We start from the raw sequence: 17,707 nt of genomic DNA, 5'->3' as shown, positions 1-17,707 counted from the left end.
TTTTATTTACTTTTTTTTTTTAATTAACTAGAGAGAATTTTCAAAGTCCCACCAAAAACGCAGAGCCAATAAACAGCTCAGTTGTAATTAACGTACACAGGCATGCTAAATAATTTACAAAAGTGTACCAAACTCTGACATAACCAAACATCACGTTATCAGTATTTTGGGGGTTGTGTAGACACATGGTTGGGGGCAGAAGGGGGGGCAGGTAGAGTGATTGGAGAAGAGCCACGTCTAATCTTCCATAAGAAGTTCAATAGACAATGTGAAATACTGGGAGGTCAAGGGTAGGCAGGGGAATGGGGGAAATAAGAAGTAACAGTACCAATGTATTATTTAGAAAAATGGAGAAAAGGCCTTAAAAGATAAAAGCAGAGGTCTGAAGAGAACAACTTAGGGGTGAAGTGGGGTAAGGGAATGTATTACTTTTAAAAATTCTATTACTTTGATGACAATAAACATCAAATTTAAGAAGAAAAAAACTAGAATGTGCCATTCGCAATATCAGCAACACTGTAAGTTAGCTTTGAGTAAATGTAACTGAAGTCTTCTATGAAAGAAAATTATGAAACTGTATTGAGGTACATTAAGAAGACATAAATAAATGGACAGATATAATTTGTTCCTATATGAAGGGTCAAGATTGCTAAGGAAACTTTTCTCCCCAAATTAATCTCAAAATACAGTGCCATAGAAAGTAAGAGCCTTTATAAAGTTATAACTAAAATAGTGAGCTGATGGATAGATACACAACTAGACTAAGGAAAAAGAAAGACACCTCACATATATGACAATATATGACAAAGGTGGTCATCAACTCAGTATGGAGAGTATAGATTTTTTTTTAATAAATAGTAATGGAATGATGGGCTACTCAGAAAAAGATTAGAATTGGGACCCTACCTTATAGCAAACTATAGGAGGAAATTACAGATGGATCAAAAATCTGAATGTCAAACACAAAACCTTAAAACTTTTAGAAAACAGTTTAGACTATTTTATGACCTCAGCTAAGAAGTTTTCTTATATATACATAAAAAGCACAACTCATGAATAAATAAATTTGACTAGACTACAATTTAGTAATTCCACATGACAAAATATACCATAAAAAATGAAAAGGTAAGGCGATGGTTAAAAGACAACATGACACAAAAGCGAACAGAGCGTGAATAGGGAACTCACGGGAGAGGAAATCCAAACAGCAAATACACACATGAAAACACACACAATCTCACTAGCAAGGAAGGAAATGCAAATGTAAACTTATATCCAAGGTGCAATATTTCACACCCTCAGATGGCAAAAATAAGTCTAACGTGTTGGCAAGGGGAATGGAAATTCTAATACTCTGTGGGTGACAGTATATATATATTTGCAAAACCTCTCTGAAAAAGCACAATTTAGCAAAGTCCAGATGTACCTACTCAGATCGATATTCTTCTAGGAATCTTCTCCCGGAGGAACATTCAGATACACCAGGAGATATGCACAAGGATGGACACTACAGCTTTGTTTCTAATACCCAAAAATGTCCACCAACAGGGACAAATCGTGAAATACGTGTGTGCTAGAAAACTATAGGGCAGTTAAAATGACCTCGGTCTTCATGTATCAATGTAGATGTCCCTCAAAAACATGATGCTTGTAAAAATTGAATCGAAAAAGGTAACTATGGCATGACAGATTTTGTGTAAGTTAAAATACCCACAGATGTTAGTGAATAGTATTTTGGATTCATACATGGTAGTAAAAATTTTAAACAGGCTTGTGGAAAAGATACACCAACCACAAGATGGCGGTTACCTCCAGAGAGAGAAGGAGAAGAGGGGATAGAATTAGAGGAACATACAGGTAATGGCAAGTAATGCCAAGTAATGTGTTAATTCTGACTGACATTAGGCAAATGTGAATTCTTGTTGAATCCAGAGATGCTGGAGATCATTAATCCTACAGAAAATGTAAATCAAAAGCACAATGAGAAACTGCTTCATACACACTAGAATGGCTTAAAAAAAATGTCGGCAAGGAGCTTGAACAATTCAAGTTCATACATTGTTTGGTACAAACTGGAGTAACCACTTCAGTGGTTTTTTGCCATTTCTTATGAAGTCATACATAGACTTATCATACAATCCAGCAACTTCACACCTTGGTACTTATGCAAGAGAAATGAAAACTTGTCCAAAAGACTTGTATACAAATGTTCAAGGAAGAATTACTCATAATAGTCAAAAACTGGCAACAATCCACATGTCCATCGACTGACAAATGGAGGAGCAAATTATAGTAAATTCCCACTAATGGATTCTGCTTAGCACAAAAAAGGAATGATACAACAGTATGGATAAATCTCAGGCATTACCCTCTGCAAAGGAAGCCAGATTGAAGCGTACATACCGCATGATCCATTTCTATGAAATCCTAGAATAGGCAAACTATAGAACACAAATCAGAGGTGACCTGAGCAAATGAGAAGAGACTGACTGCAAATGGGCAGGAGAGAACTTTCTGGAAAAGTGCCGGATACTCTGGTTAGAGTGGTGGTTACAGGAGCGTTTACATTTGTCAAGGCACTGACCTGTACACATCAAATGGGTGAATTTTATTTTATGACAAATTATAGCTCATTAAAGTTGGTTTTTAAAATAGGGATGGTAGATATCATCTCTACAATTTCTGTAGACAAATTTTATTAAAAATTAAGTGGGTTTTATAAGACAGGCACAGTCGCAGGGGGGCCATCAGGTGAGAAATTGGGGATCAACAGAGGTGAGGCTTAGAACCTCAACCCCCCTGTTTTGAGAGAAATCTTCTGCGTCTGTGGATGTTTTGCTGCCCTTGTCTAGCTTGGATTAATACTTAGTCCATAGGCACACACCTGATCATCTACATTTGCCCTCTTACAGCACTAAACTGTGTTTTCTACCTTTACCTTGCATCTACCTACCACTTCAGCATTTTAATAATAATAATAATAATAATAATGGAGAAATGTGGGATTCACATATAAATCAAGTATAAAAATCAAACGAATATTCGCATTTGACCTGATTGTTTATAGTTCATAATGCATGATCAAAACCGAAAGTTTCTGTGATGACTGCCCTTGCACTGTTCACCATGTAAGAACTTACTCACTATGTAAGAATTTGTTTACCATGTAAGAACTTGTTCATTATGCTTCAGAAGATTGGAGACTGTTGAGAATTAGGCTTGGGGTTGATTAATGATTGTGCATTGAGTCCCCTATACAGAATTTTATTGTTGTTAACAACCATTTGATCAATAAATATGAGAGATGCCCTCTCAAAAAAAACAACAACAAAAAAAAAATTAAGTGGGTTTTGGAAAGCACGGTTATTAATTATGTATATTGGAAAGCAAAAAGGTTTCAGGGGAAGAATGAAAAACTAAGAAGGCCAATCATATTAATTCATATTTCCTCCCAGGAAGGGGTTGTCTATTTAATCATTAGAGTAATCCTATGAGAAACTAAAGGGTCCTCTGAGCTATCGAGTTCAAGTCTTTCATTTGCAGAAAAGAAGCCAAAGGTGAGATTTGTCCAAGATCGCTGCAGCAGAGCTTTGCTGCTTAACCTGCCCTGTGCCTTTTACCCATCTCAATAGCACCCCTCTCCTTTTTTAGGGAATTGTCTCTCCCTGACTGGGCACTTCTCTGTGAGGCTATTAGTCCAGGTGCCAGCTGCCCCACTACAAATCCAAAGAGGTCCTTCACAGGGCAAAGGTGTGTGACCCATGCTTGCCTCCAGATGCTCTCCACTTGGAGAGATGGGACGTTCCTCCATCACAGCCACGCATACCCAATACCACACTATCTTTGCTGTAAGAGTGTTGCTATAACCCCTTACTCCTGGCCTCACACAGCTGAGCACCTTGGATTCTGTTTTCAAGAGGTTTTCCCAGCCACCTGCCCATTCTGTGAGTTTCCAGTACCCTTGCAGGAAATCCCACTTTGCTTAGATCAGCCAGAATCAGTTTCTGATGTCTGCAACCCAAGAATTTAGTGGGACACAACACCCACCTGGTGCAGGGCAGACAGGCCCACAGCCCAGAGTTCTGAATTCTAGACAACCATCCCTGGGCGTGTCAGCCACCTGGTGAACTTCTCGGGTCCTCACCGCGGCAGGCCCCTGGGCTGCTGGGCGACAGAATGAAAGACAACTGTCCCGTACTGAGTGAGTGATGTGCCAGGCACTCTGTCACGCACTAATTTGGCCCCTCCCACAGCCTGGGAAAGTAGGGATTACCCCAATTTACCTATGAGGACACTGTAGAGAAGAAAAATATTTTCCCAAGGTAAGAGAGCTCTTAAAGAGGCAGAGCCAGGAACTCGAGCCAGATCTGTCCAACTTTAAAGCCTCGCTCCTATTACCTTATCATGCTGCCTGGCCTCAAGAAAATACTGTCTTCCGCTTCTCCTACTTTACAATTAGGTCACTGGGACTTCAAATGAGGTATGACGAGGCAGGACTGGATGTTGGCTGCACCTACAACGTAGGGAGGGGGGTCACCTGTGTACTCTGGGCGAGAACACGCACCCAGGGGAGAGCCACATGAGGGAGACAGGGGTGGGGCGAGGAACACACTGCAGCCTCAGAGACAGATGTGCTGGGGGACAGTGTGGGAACAGCCACATCCCGGCAAAGTTAAGTGGATTCCTTCTGCGGAGATGAATATGTGTGTGTTCCCATGGCAACAGAGCATGCTCACTGCTGTGCGTACCTGGAACTGACTGACTCACATTTTTGGCACTGCATTAGGCCAGTCTAGAGTCATTAGCTAATCAGCCTAGAATGTGTGCGCTCTCGCCCTGATCGTATCTGGGGAGATAAACAGGGTCTCCGTGCACCCCTCCGAGGCTCTGAGGTCGGGGAACTTGCCCTTTGCTCTCACACAGCATTCTCGCCTGGCACTGTCCCTGCCACCAAAGCCTTGGAAGAATTGGGGTTTCTTCCAGGCTCTCTAAACAGAAGGATGGTAACTGAGTTTGAATTAAAGCCAAGGATAGGGAATGAAGTATGACACAAAAAGGGAATAAACTTGGGTTGTACAGGCTGTTGAATTCAGTAGGAGCTGCTCGTAGGTGCGGAATTCTGATTTCTGACCAAAGTTTGTTAACAAGTCCTGAAGGGTGGCGAGTGAAAGGGATAATCGTGAGAGAGCCTGTGGTAGATCGGGCATAATCTCAGGCTGACCTGGGTGCAGTCATACACATTTCTGGAGAGGAAGGAGAGTGTCTGAGAGGACATGAACTCGGCCACTAGCGCCTGGGGATGCAACTGTAAGAGAGGCTGGGGGTGGGGCGCACCGGAAGATGGCACAGATGCCAGAGACCACAGTGGCCTCTGCAAGAAGAGGGGGCCTGGAAGCTACGGGGATCCCACCACACCCACCTGGAGAGCCTCAAGTGGTTCCCAAGTTACTGGATGATTCCATCAGTTTGACGAAGGACCTCCACAGGGTACCAGCAGATACGGCTAAAGGTAAAACCCAGGGGCTATAGAGAAGGGTTTTTTCCTGTAAACGAATGGAAAACTAGGTTCCCACTTAGTTTCTTAAGAGCTCACCAAGAGGTTCAGGTGCACATAGGGAAAACCCAAAAAGGGAAATCCATCAGAGAAGGAGAGACAAGGGCAAGGAGACATCCCCACCCAGGTGTAACAGTGGCTCAGCCTGGCCTCCCCAGAAGGGGATACAGACTCCCAATCCCTGCGAAGCAGGCAGCCCTCTCTACAAAGCTGGGATTTCTTCTGATGAAGAACTGGACCAGGATGTCAAGGGGTGCTCATCATCCCCCCCACCATCTCACGAAGTTGGAGCATGGCGCTGGTTTGCCTCTGCTGGGCAATGAGCTTGTGAGCTCCTGGGAGGTAGAGGGCCAAGTGTCTACACTGGGTGTCTACACTGTCCACAGCACCCAGCAGACCTGCCTTGTGCACACTGAAGAAATCCAGGAAAGGTGTACTGAGTCGTACTGAACGAATGAATGAATGAGTGAAGAGGGCTTTCTGAACAGCTTCGTCCAGCAGCCACTATAAACAGGACTGACTCAGCAGGCCCCAGGGTCTCTGCAGCCCATCTGCCACCACCGAGCTGGGCCTGGGGAGAGCAGAGCAATGGGAGCAAGGCTGGAATCCACAGGCCTCTCAAAATCCCCTATAAGTAAAGTACAGAAAAATAAAGAGCCCCATCGGTGTACTTGGGCCAGGGTGTGGGGGGTGTTCAGAAGGAGGGAGAAAGACTCTGAGGCGTCTGTGTGCCAAGGGTGGAGAGGTCCCTCAGCGGGAGAGCTGCGGGGTCTCAGCCAGAGCAGACCTACATCACCTCACTGTGAAGGCACAGCTGCACCAGGTACATCTCAGGACATGAAAGGAAGAAAAGGATGAATGACTGAGCGAGCCCTGGTAACTGTGGATCTGTCAGGGGCACCAGGGAGGTGGGCTGTCATCTGAAGGAGGAAAGCATGGGTCGGTACAAGACCCCAGGCAGCCTGGCTGCTGGCGACATCCTTGTGGCTCTAACATTGCAGCACTCTGGGCCCCTGAAGTGGGGGTGATGAGGAGCTCAGGAAAAGGGGACCCAAGATAAAGCTTCCCACATGAAGCTTCTTGGCCCCTGGCTGACTCTCATTAAACCTGTGCAGGCCCGGCCGGAGGGGCGGCTCCACGCAGTACTAATTGCCCAGCATCTTTTAATAAGCTCAGTCGGCGCTCTGAATGGAGGTGAGGTAACCCCCCAACAGCCAGCGTCTCTAACAGAAATCTATCATCCTTCATTACGCAGGGCAGGTTGCCATGCCATCCTATTCTACAGTGGTTGCTTCCCTTGCACAAAGGGCAAGGGAAGAGGATTGTGGGCACAAGGCCCAGAGAAGGATACGCAGTCTGGCATGTCCCAGCTCAGAGCAGCGAAAGGCTGGCAGGATGCAGAGGCCCCGAGATGGAGCACAGCTTTTCTGTGACACTCAGGAGTACATAAGAGAATTAACCCAAGTCCTGATGCTACGTCATCCCTGATCCAGACACCCGGAGTGCCAAATTCAACACAGGGAAAACAGGAGCAGAAAAAAGATTGACATCCAGGGACAATTGAGGACCCCTCTGGTCCAATCTTCTAGCACAAGAGGTGGGCCCCAAACTTGACACTAAGCTTTGCAGCCAGCACAAAAAGGGAAGTGTGTTTGGCTTAACAGTCCCTAATGTCCTTAAGATAAAATAAGCCACCTGCTTGGGGAAACACAACAGTTCTTGCCTTAACACCAAAAGAAATTCCCCCCACTGTTTATAGAAACAGAACATTTTTTTTTTAAGTCTGTAAAGACCATGAGTTTCATAGAGCTGTGAATTTTAACCCTTGGTGTGAACGAAGTCCTTAAAAATCAATCCCTGAGTATCAGTTTGCAGCAGCTCCTTGTGCCCAGGGTTCAGTGAAGGCCCAGCTAACCGAAGGAAAAATAAGAAGCAAACTATCTCATCTGGGGAGAACGGTGAGGAGCAGAGTCGGCACAGTGTAAAACTCCTCATCGTTCGTAACAGGGAAACAGTGGTGTCAAAGTTAATAAATCACAAAACACCATCTACGTGTCTTATTTAAAATGTTGGAAATAACTGCCAGGAAAACAAATATAAAATATGGCAGAGAGGGAGGCGAGGGGAGGGAGTGTGCCGGCCATTCACCGTCATCTCGGCATATCACCCAGGAGGGACTCGATAAATGCTTCCTTAATAGAATGCGGGGAAGATGGGGGGACAGACTGAGCCGGTCCCATCTTGGGGCGCTCGGACACTCAGGGCTCCTCCCGGTCAAGAGCTCACACAGGTGGTGTTCCCTGGGATACCCTGAATACACTGGGTGCATAAATCTGGTGAAGCTGATGTGAGGTTCTCAGCAGGGCACAAGAGCAAAACGGCGAGCTGGGGCCTCAGGGGGCTCCCCTCCGGGATGCTTTGCTTTTCACGTTTCTACAAGCCCTGACCTCAAAACCATAAAAGTCTCTTGGACTCCAAGCCTTTAGCCGAATCTGCAAGCAGGCACAGCAGGTGCACACTTGGCCATTTGAACCCTCGCTCCAGGTAAGGGGGGGAGGGTAAAAATGTGCACTGGGACACACAAGAACCCCAAATTCCTGTTAGGTCCCAAAGCTCCTATCTGCCCCATGCTGCCCCTCTCTGTCCACCCCAGGGAAGTCTCTGGGTGCCTGAGCAGCCAGATCACCTGGAATGAGCAGTGATGTCGGGGTGAGGGATGCACAGGTCCTCCTCCCGGGCTAGGCTGGTTGGGAGGCAGGAGGTGGCTTCCTCAGCTAGGGCTGACTCTTCTAAACAACTGCCCACCTACTCCGACAAGTGGGACTGCCCTTTGCCCTCTTTCACACTGCCCCTCAGTGACTTCCTTGCTCAGATATTTACCTGCATTCACTGCTCAGAAAGGACCTAACAGGAGGATGAGGTGATGAGGTGGTCCAAGCACTGAGCAGAAGGGAAGCCTTCATTCACCTGAGGTGGGCCAGGCCTTCTTGTCGCAGTAACTGAGAGAGCAGAGGAAGAGTATAAGGTGGGAATCAAGAAGGTACAAGGGTCAACTCAGGGCTGTGGGACCCGCACACACTCACCTCCCCCTGAATATAAATTATCAAAAAAAGTTAACTGAGAGGCAGAACAGTGGACCTGGGCGTGGCGGCAAGAGATGGGTCCCTGACGTCCACCTCTCCACTACATGCCCAGGACCTGCTCCAAGCCCCACTTCCCCATGCTGGTGAAGTAGGCCTGCTGGATTTGATGACCGAGCTCTGAGGGCCCCTTCCAGCATCTCAGTCTGAGTCATCGGAAAATGCAGAGGGAGCCAGGACACTGGTCCAACCCTGCTCCCTCTGCCACACCCCACCCAACCCTCCCTCTGCCACGCCCCTGTTTACCAAACAGCCCTCTTCCAGCAGCCCACTGCGAGGTCAGGATGCATTCCCCAGGAGCTCCCAGGGACAGGTTCCACAAGGCCCTGCTAGGGTTCCACCACAGATACCGAAGCCAGCAGCCTCAGCCAGCATGGACGCTGTAAACCCTTCTGGCTCCTGAAAAGCTGATGCTCAGTCACAGGGTCAAGTATTGTGAGAGAGGCATGTTCCCCTGCCCTTGGGTGGACCTGGCCCTGAGGCAGCCAGCCTCTCCAAGTGGGCCCTGAGAGTGAGGAGCAAGCTGCATTTCTTAATTTCTCCTCCACATCCCCCCAGCCTCCATTATCCTTGCTTAGCCGCCAAGATGGATGGTCAAACACAAACTGAATCCGCTAATGTCCAGTGAGGTGGAGACACCCAATACGATAGGAAAGAGTGCCACGCTGGGCCAGTTACAACAGTGCCAACGTGACTACATACACAACACTTCATTCTGAAAAGAAGGCGGCTGTTCCTGTGACTTCTGCCAGCTCAGTCTCCCCGGATGCACCACCTCAGTGTGCCAGTCCGTACAGTGCCCTTCGCCCAGTCCTTCTCCCTGAAGCTATATGCTCATAAACCTCACACACCCCAACCCGGAGAGCGTGACTAGCAGCTGACTTCCTCCCACACTCACTGGAGACTGTCAGCCTCCATTTCATACTGAAATGGCTTATGTTGGGGACCGTGAAGGGTCAGGATTTTTCTCTTCCTCTCTTCTGCTGTGCCTGAGAAATATTCTTAGCTTTTTAATGCAGCTCCTTAGCACAACATAGAAGACCAGGAAGAGACAGAGAGAGAAGCAAAGAGCAGGTTGGTGCCAACTATCTGCTTCATCATTAGGAGTTCTTAAGGCTCAGGAGGAGGAAATGGAAACTTGGGGTAAAAGAAGACTCGGTGGAATTACTCAGATTTAATGGAGAGTTGAAATGAGTGATTTACATGGTTGCTTGGAGCCTTGACATTTGTGATGAATTTCATCCTATTTCTAGCCTGGCCTGCAACCTCACCTCCTGTTAGCGCAGAAGATCAAAATCTTGCCTCCTGGCTACTCAAAAGAAGTGTCTCTGCCCACCTTGATGTCCTCACCAGTGCACCCCCTTAGGATACCTGCAAGGCTGTGGGTACACATACACTCACACACAGTTACAACAGCGAACACCACTTCCCACCGCTGGCCTTTCCTCAGCCCTCATGCCCCCAATCTCCTCGCAGCCTCTGTGCTCACACCTTGAGGCTTTTCCTCATACTTCTGTATTTGGCTTCTCTCTCCACCTGACAGCTGCACTGGTTCTCTCCAAGTCCCTCCCAGGCTAACATCAAGGATCCCCTCACTTCCACATCTGGTCAGTTACCATTTTGGGTCATCTCCATTCTCCTCTCTCTGGAACCAGTTGACCTTGATTTTCCTTTGGGTACCACTCTTGTTCCTTGCTCAGACCATATGGTTAGGATGGGGCTGACCCCACCTCCCAGGCATGCCGCCCCCAGGCTCTGTTTGAAAGCTGCCTGATTTTCTTTTTTTTCCTTAATTTTGGAATTAATGAGAGTATTTATCTTTCTGAGGGGGTTGCTAAGGTAGGAAATGAAGCCAACACAGAGGAATGTAAGGCTCACAGAGACTTCTGATGGTGCTGCCTTGCTGTGTAACAAATTAGCCCAAACCTAGTGGCTTCAAACAATAAACATTTGTCATCTCAGTTTCTGCAGGTCAGGGATCTGGGTACCCAGACCTGCAGCCTTACCCAGAGTTCTCGTGAGATCGCAGTCAAGGTGCTGGCTGGGTGCTATAGCCATCTCAAGGCTCAGTTGGTAGAGAATCCATTTCCAAGTTTATTCATGTGGCTCTTTGCAGACCTCAGGCCCTTGCTGGCTACCAAGGTATTAGCATTAGTTCCTTGCCACAGAAGAGATGCTTTAGTCCCTGACTTCTACCATGATTTCAGTTTTGGCAACTGGATGATAAGATTCATCTTCTAAGTTGGGCTCTTGGTTGTTTGACCTTTTGGTTCTTCTACCCTTGTTCCTCTACCCAGGCTGCATGGCTCAAGAGTCCCCACCATTTTGGTGCCTTCTTTGGAATTTTCTAAGGGGCCTGGGACAAGCAGGGACTGGCAGAACCAACTGAGCAACCCCCTTCCCAGGCCCAAGTGGGTGCCCTGACCCCTATATACAAGGTAGACCAGATGCCCTGAGGAGCTCTGGCCTATGTGCCGATAGAGTCATCCCAGGACCCTGTGAAGATTCTAGAAGGGCAACTTGGTGAGCAGAATGCTCCAGCTGGCTGACATGGTGTTTCTCTGGTGGGATGTAAGACTGGGCAGCTAGAACAGTCTTGGCATGCTGATTTGCGGTGACTCAAACTGTTCATATTGACAGGGGTCACACATCCTAGGGGAAGCCCTGCCTCCACCCCACCTTGGCCACCTACTCCCATGGCCATCACCTTGATCTGGTTATTTTAAATCAGTGTTTCCCAAGCCTGGATGAACATGGGAATCACCAGGAGAGCGTTATAAAGTAGAGTGCATCCTCCCCACACCAATTAATTCAGAATCTCAATCAAAATCAAAATACCCAGGCCCTGTTTTAAGTTCCTCAGATAATTCTAACACTGAGAAGACCTGCTTTGAGTGGATGGCCACAAAACTCAGACGCTCAACTCTTGCTACTCTGCCTTAATATAAGGTCAATGAGCAAATGATTTAGCTGTCTCCAGGACACTTTGGGAAAGTGTGTGTTTTCCTAAGCTTCCCACTGCAGATGTGCTGGGGAGTCTGCTACTCAACTACTCAACAGGGGCTCCAAGGACAGCAGCACCAGTTTACCTGGGAGCTTGCTAGAAATGCAGAATCTGCACTTTAATCCCCAAGTGATTCATTTGCACCTTCAACTTTGAGCAACACAGTTGAAGCCATCTAGCAACCCATACATAGTCAGCCAGTGCATTTGTTTTTCATCTTCAAAAAACAACTATTTCAGCATCAATGGGATTAAAGATGGCAGTGTGAGAGGAGAGACAGAGGCTTCCTCCTAAAACTGGATACAATTAGAAAATGTAATCAGCGCAACTAATCCTGAGAGAGCAACAGGGAAGAGGATGGCCTCAGACTGCACACACCTGGAGAAAAGAGCAGACCTCAGTGAACGGGGTAACATACCAGAGCTGTGGCTCCAGGGGACCCGAGCCCCTCCCCCACCCCAGCTCACCAGCGGGAGGAAGAGAAACGGAACAGGGAGGGAGTGGAAGGCTTGGGACTGCTGAATACCTAGCTCCAGAGATCTGCTCTGGGAGCACAAACCTACATTTCATGGTGCTTTCATGAGACTCGTATGACTACCAGGTTGGAAAGTTGATACAGGCAGACTTCCTGGGGAGACTGGGATTCTGGCTGCTTATGGAAAGCAGGGATCCATATCTGGCTGCTCTGGGACAAAAACTTATACCTGTGTGCCCAGCCAACTGGCTCAGGCAGTGGAGACAGGCACAGGAGCCAGGAGGTGGGGAACAGCTCTTTCCTACCCCCAGGCACCAGTACCGCTCCCCTGCGACCCCTGCCCGACATTACTTCAGGGGCTCAGCAGCTCCAGTATAGAGCTTCTGGACACTAGAGGGCGCCATATACAAACATAAAATGCCAAAGGAACCTTCTCCAGAGTAAAATTGTTAATACAACTCCTGAGAAAGATTTAAATGATATGGACCTCATAACTCTTCCTGAAAGGGAGTTCAAAATAAAAATAATCAACATCCTAATGGAGGTACGGAAAGACATCCAAGAGCTTAGGAATGAATTCAGGTCAGAGATCCAATCGTTAAAGAACACAATGGAGGGTATTAAAAGCAGGTTGGATATGGTGGAGGAGACAGTAAATGAAAGAGAAACTAGAGAAGAGGAATACAAAGAAGCTGAGGCACAGAGAGAAAAAAGGATCTCTAAAAATGAAAGAGTACTGAGAGAACTGTGTGACCAATCCAAGCGGAACAATATTCACATTATAGGGATACCAGAAGAAGAAGGGAGAGAAAAAGGGATAGAAAGTATCTTTGAGGAGGTAGTTCCTGAAAACTCCCCCAATCTGGGGAAGGAGATAGTCTCTCAGGCCATGGAGATCCACAGATCCCACTACACAAGGGTCCCAAGGAAGACAACACCAAGACACATAGTAATTAAAATGGGAAAGCTCAAGGATAAGGACAGACTGTTAAAAGCAGCCAGAGGCAGAAATAAGATCACATACAAAGGAAAGCCCATCAGACTAACAACAGACTTCTCAGCAGAAACCTTTTAGGCCAGAAGGGAGTGGCATGATGTATTTAATGAGATGAAGCAGAAGGGCCTGGAACCAAGATTACTTTATCCGGTGAGATTATCATTTAAATTTGATGGAGGGATTAAACAATTTCCAGATAAGCAAAAGCTGAGAGAGTTTACCTCCCACAAACCATCTCTGCAGTCTATTTTGGAGGGACTGGTATAGATGAAAGTGTTCCTAGAGGTGGATAGCTGTCACCAAACGTGGGAAAATTATGGTAGGGAAGGTGGAGCAGCTGATTGTGAGGCAAATGCAAAATTAAATTGACTATCCCCAAAGCCAATCAAGGGATAGAGAAAAAGTATAGAATCTGATACCTAATATATAAAGAATGAAGGAGGAAGAAAAAGGAGGAGAAATAGAAAAGAACCTTTAGATTGTGTTTGTAACAGTATACTAAGTGAGTTAAGCTAGACTCTTAGATAGTAAGGAAAGTAACCTGGAACCTTTGGTAACCACAAATCTAAAGCCTGAAATGGCAATAAGTACATACCTATCGAAAATCACCCTAAATGTAAATGGACTGAATGCACCAATGAAAAGACATAGAGTCACTGAATGGATAAAAAAACAAGACCCATCTATATGCTGCTTACAAGAGACTCACCTCAAACCCAAAGACATGCACAGACTAAAAGTCAAGGGATGGAAAAAGATATTTCATGCAAACAATAGGGAGAAAAAAGCAGGTGTTGCAGTACTAGTATCAGAAGAATTAGACTTCAAAACAAAGAATGTAACAAAGGATAAAGAAGGACATTACATAATGATAAAGGTCTCAGTCCAACAAGAGGATATAACCATTATAATACATATGCACCCAACACAGGAGCACCAGCATATGTGAAACGAATACTAACAGAACTGAAGGAGGAAATAGACAGCAATGCATTCATTTTAGGAGACTTCAACACACCATTCACTACAAAGGACAGATCAACCAAACAGAAAATAAGTAAAGACACAGAGGCACTGAACAACACACTAGAACAGATGGACCTAACAGACATCTGTAGAACTCTACAACCAAAAGCAACAGGATATACATTCTTCTCAAGTGCACATGGAACATGCTCCAGAATAGACCACATACTAGGCCACAAAAAGAGCCTCAGTAAATTCCAAAAGATTGAAATCCTACCAACCAACTTTTCAGACCACAAAGGCATAAAACTAGAAATAAGTTGTACAAAGAAAGCAAAAAGGCTCACAAACACATGGAGGCTTAACAACACCCTCCAAAATAGTCAATGGATCAATGACCAAATTAAAATGGAGATCCAGCAATATATGGAAATAAATGACAACAACACAAAGCCCCAACTTCTGTGGGACACAGCGAAAGCAGTCTTAAGAGGAAAGTATATAGCAATCCAGGCATATTTAAAGAAGGAAGAATAAACCCAAATGAGTAGTCTAACATCACAGTTATCAAAATTGGAAAAAGAAGAACAAATGAGGCCTAAAGTCAGCAGAAGGAGGGACATAATAAAGATCAGAGAAGAAATAAATAAAATTGAGAAGAATAAAACAATAGAAAAAATCAATGAAACCAAGAGCTGGTTCTTTGAGAAAATAAACAAAATAGATAAGCCTCTAGCCAGACTTATTAAGAGAAAAAGAGAATCAACACACATCAACAGAATCAGAAATGAGAAAGGAAACATCACGATGGACCCAACAGAAATACAAAGAATTATTAGAGACTACTATGAAAACCTATATGCTAAGAAGCTGGAAAACCTAGAAGAAATGGACAATTTCCTAGAAAAATAAAACCTCCCAAGACTGACCAAGGAAGAAACACAAAATCTAAACAAACCAATTACCAGCAAAGAAATTGAAGCGGTAATCAAAAAACTACCCAAAAAAAACCCCCTGGGTCAGATGGATTTACCTCGGAATTTTATCAAACATATAGAGAAGATCTAATACCCATTCTCCTTAAAGTTTTACAAAAAATAGAAGAGGAGGGAATACTCCCAAACTCATTCTATGAAGCCAACATCACCCTAATACCAAAACCAGGCAAAGAACCCACCAAAAAAGAAAATTACAGACCAATATCCCTGATGAACGTAGATGCAAAAATACTCAATAAAATATTAGCAAACCAAATTCAAAAATATATCAAAAGGATCATACACCACGACCAAGTGGGATTCATCCCAGGGATGCAAGGATGGTACAACATTCGAAAATCCATCAACATCATCCACCACATCAACAAAAAGGAAGACAAAAACCACATGATCATCTCCATAGATGCTGAAAAAGCATTCGACAACATTCAACATCCATTCATGATAAAAACTCTCAGCAAAATGGGTATAGAAGGCAAGTTCCTCAACATAATAAAGGCCATATATGATAAACCCACAGCCAACATCATACTGAACACCGAGAAGCTGAAAGCTTTTCCTCTGAGATCGGGAACAAGACAGGGATGCCCACTCTCCTCACTGTTATTTAACATAGTACTGGAGGTCCTAGCCAAGGCAATTAGACAAAACAAAGAAATACAAGGAATCCAGATTGGTAAAGAAGAAGTTAAACTGGCACTATCTGCTAATGACATGATATTGTACATAAAAAACCCTAAAGACTCCACTCCAAAACTACTAGAACTGATATTGGAATACAGCAAAGTTGCAGGATACAAAATTAACACACAGAAATCTGTGGCTTTCCTATATACTAACAATGAGCCAATAGAAAGAGAAATCAGGAAAACAATTCCATTCACAATTGCATCAAAAAGAATAAAATACCTAGGAATAAACCTAACCAAAGAAGTGAAAGAACTATACCCTGAAAACTATAAGACACTCTTAAGAGAAGTTAAAGAGGACACTAACAAATGGAAACTCATCCCATGCTCCTGGCTAGGAAGAATTAATATCGTCAAGATGGCCATCCTGCCCAAAGCAATATACAGATTAGATGCAATCCCTATCAAATTACCAACAACGTTGTTCAACGAACTGGAACAAATAGTTCAAAAATTCATATGGAAACACCAAAGACCCTGAATAGCCAAAGCAATCCTGAGAAAGAAGAATAAAGTGGTGGGGATCTCACTCCCCAACTTCAAGCTCTACTACAAAGCCATAGTAATCAAGACAATTTGGTACTGGCACAAGAACAGAGCCACAGACCAGTGGAACAGATTAGAGACTCCAGACATTTACCCAAACATATATGGTCAATTAATATTCGATAAAGGAGCCATGGACACACAATGGGGAAATGACAGTCTCTTCAACAGATGGTACTGGCAGAACTGGACAGCTACATGTAAGAGAATGAAACTGGATCACTGTCTAACCCCATACACAAAAGTAAATTCAAAATGGATCAAAGACCTGAATGTAAGTCATGAAACCATAAAACTCTTAGAAAAAAACATAGGCAAAAATCTCATGGACATAAACATGAGTGACCTCTTCTTGAACATATCTCCCCGGGCAAGGAAAACAAAGGCAAAAATGAACAAGTGGGACTATATCAAGCTGAAAAGCTTCTGTATAGCAAAGGACACCATCAATAAAACAAAAAGGTACCCTACAGTATGGGCGAATATATTCGTAAATGACAGATCCGATAAAGGCTTGACATCCAAAATATATAAAGAGCTCATGCACCTCAACAAACAAAAAGCAAATAATCCAATTAAAAAATGGGCAGAGGAATTGAACAGACAGTTCTCCAAAGAAGAAATTCAGATGGCCAACAGACACATGAAAAGATGCTCCACATCGCTAGTTATCAGAGAAATGCAAATTAAAACCACAATGAGATATCACCTTACACCAGTAAGGATGGCCACCATCCAAAAGACAAACAACAACAAATGTTGGTGAGGGTGTGGAGAAAGGGGAACCCTCCTACACTGCTGGTGGGAATGTAAATTAGCTCAACCATTGTGGAAAGCAATATGGAGGTTCCTCAAAATGCTCAAAATAGACTTACCATTTGACCCAGGAATTCCACTTCTAGGAATTTACCCTAAGGATGCAGCACTCCAGTTTGAAAAAGACAGATGCACCCCTATGTTTATTGCAGCACTATTTACAATAGTCAAGAAATGGAAGCAACCTAAGTGTCCATCAGTAGATGAATGGATAAAGAAGATGTGCTACATATACACAATAGAATATTATTCAGCCATAAGAAGAAAACAAATCCCACCATTTGCAACAACATGGATGGAGCTAGAGGGTATTATGCTCAGTGAAATAAGCCAAGCAGAGAAAGACAAATACCAAATGATTTCACTCATCTGTGGAGTATAAGAACAAAATTAAAACTGAAGGAACACAACAGCAGCAGAATCTCAGAACCCAAGAATGGACGAACAGTTAACAAAGGGAAAGAGACTGGGGAGAATGGGAGGGTAGGGAGGGATAAGGGCAGGGAAGAAGAAAGGAGGTAT

At 44.6% G+C, this 17,707-nt stretch overlaps 1 protein-coding gene across 12 annotated transcripts in view; it reads right to left on the bottom strand.

The window, feature by feature from the left end:
- The window catches only part of GAS7 (growth arrest specific 7), a 236,842-nt gene that overhangs the window by 152,459 nt on the left and 66,676 nt on the right, over positions 1–17,707 (bottom strand). For 5 of the 12 annotated variants that reach the window (XM_073234787.1, XM_073234785.1, XM_073234786.1 and 2 more), the window contains one exon: positions 8,435–8,553. The exons of 6 other annotated variants lie outside the window; for them this stretch is intronic. In XM_073234787.1, the coding sequence (XP_073090888.1) occupies positions 8,435–8,517 (83 nt within the window). In that variant the 5' untranslated portion in view covers positions 8,518–8,553. Of the gene's footprint in view, positions 1–8,434; positions 8,554–17,707 lie in introns of those variants that run through there. One more of the 12 variants, XM_017658639.3, reaches the window with a different exon arrangement.

This window comes from Manis javanica, chromosome 4 (genome assembly GCF_040802235.1).
Source record: "Manis javanica isolate MJ-LG chromosome 4, MJ_LKY, whole genome shotgun sequence".
Lineage (NCBI taxonomy): Eukaryota > Metazoa > Chordata > Mammalia > Pholidota > Manidae > Manis > Manis javanica.
Note: the sequence above shows the minus strand (reverse complement) of the source record. Positions and strands in the feature narration are given on the sequence as shown.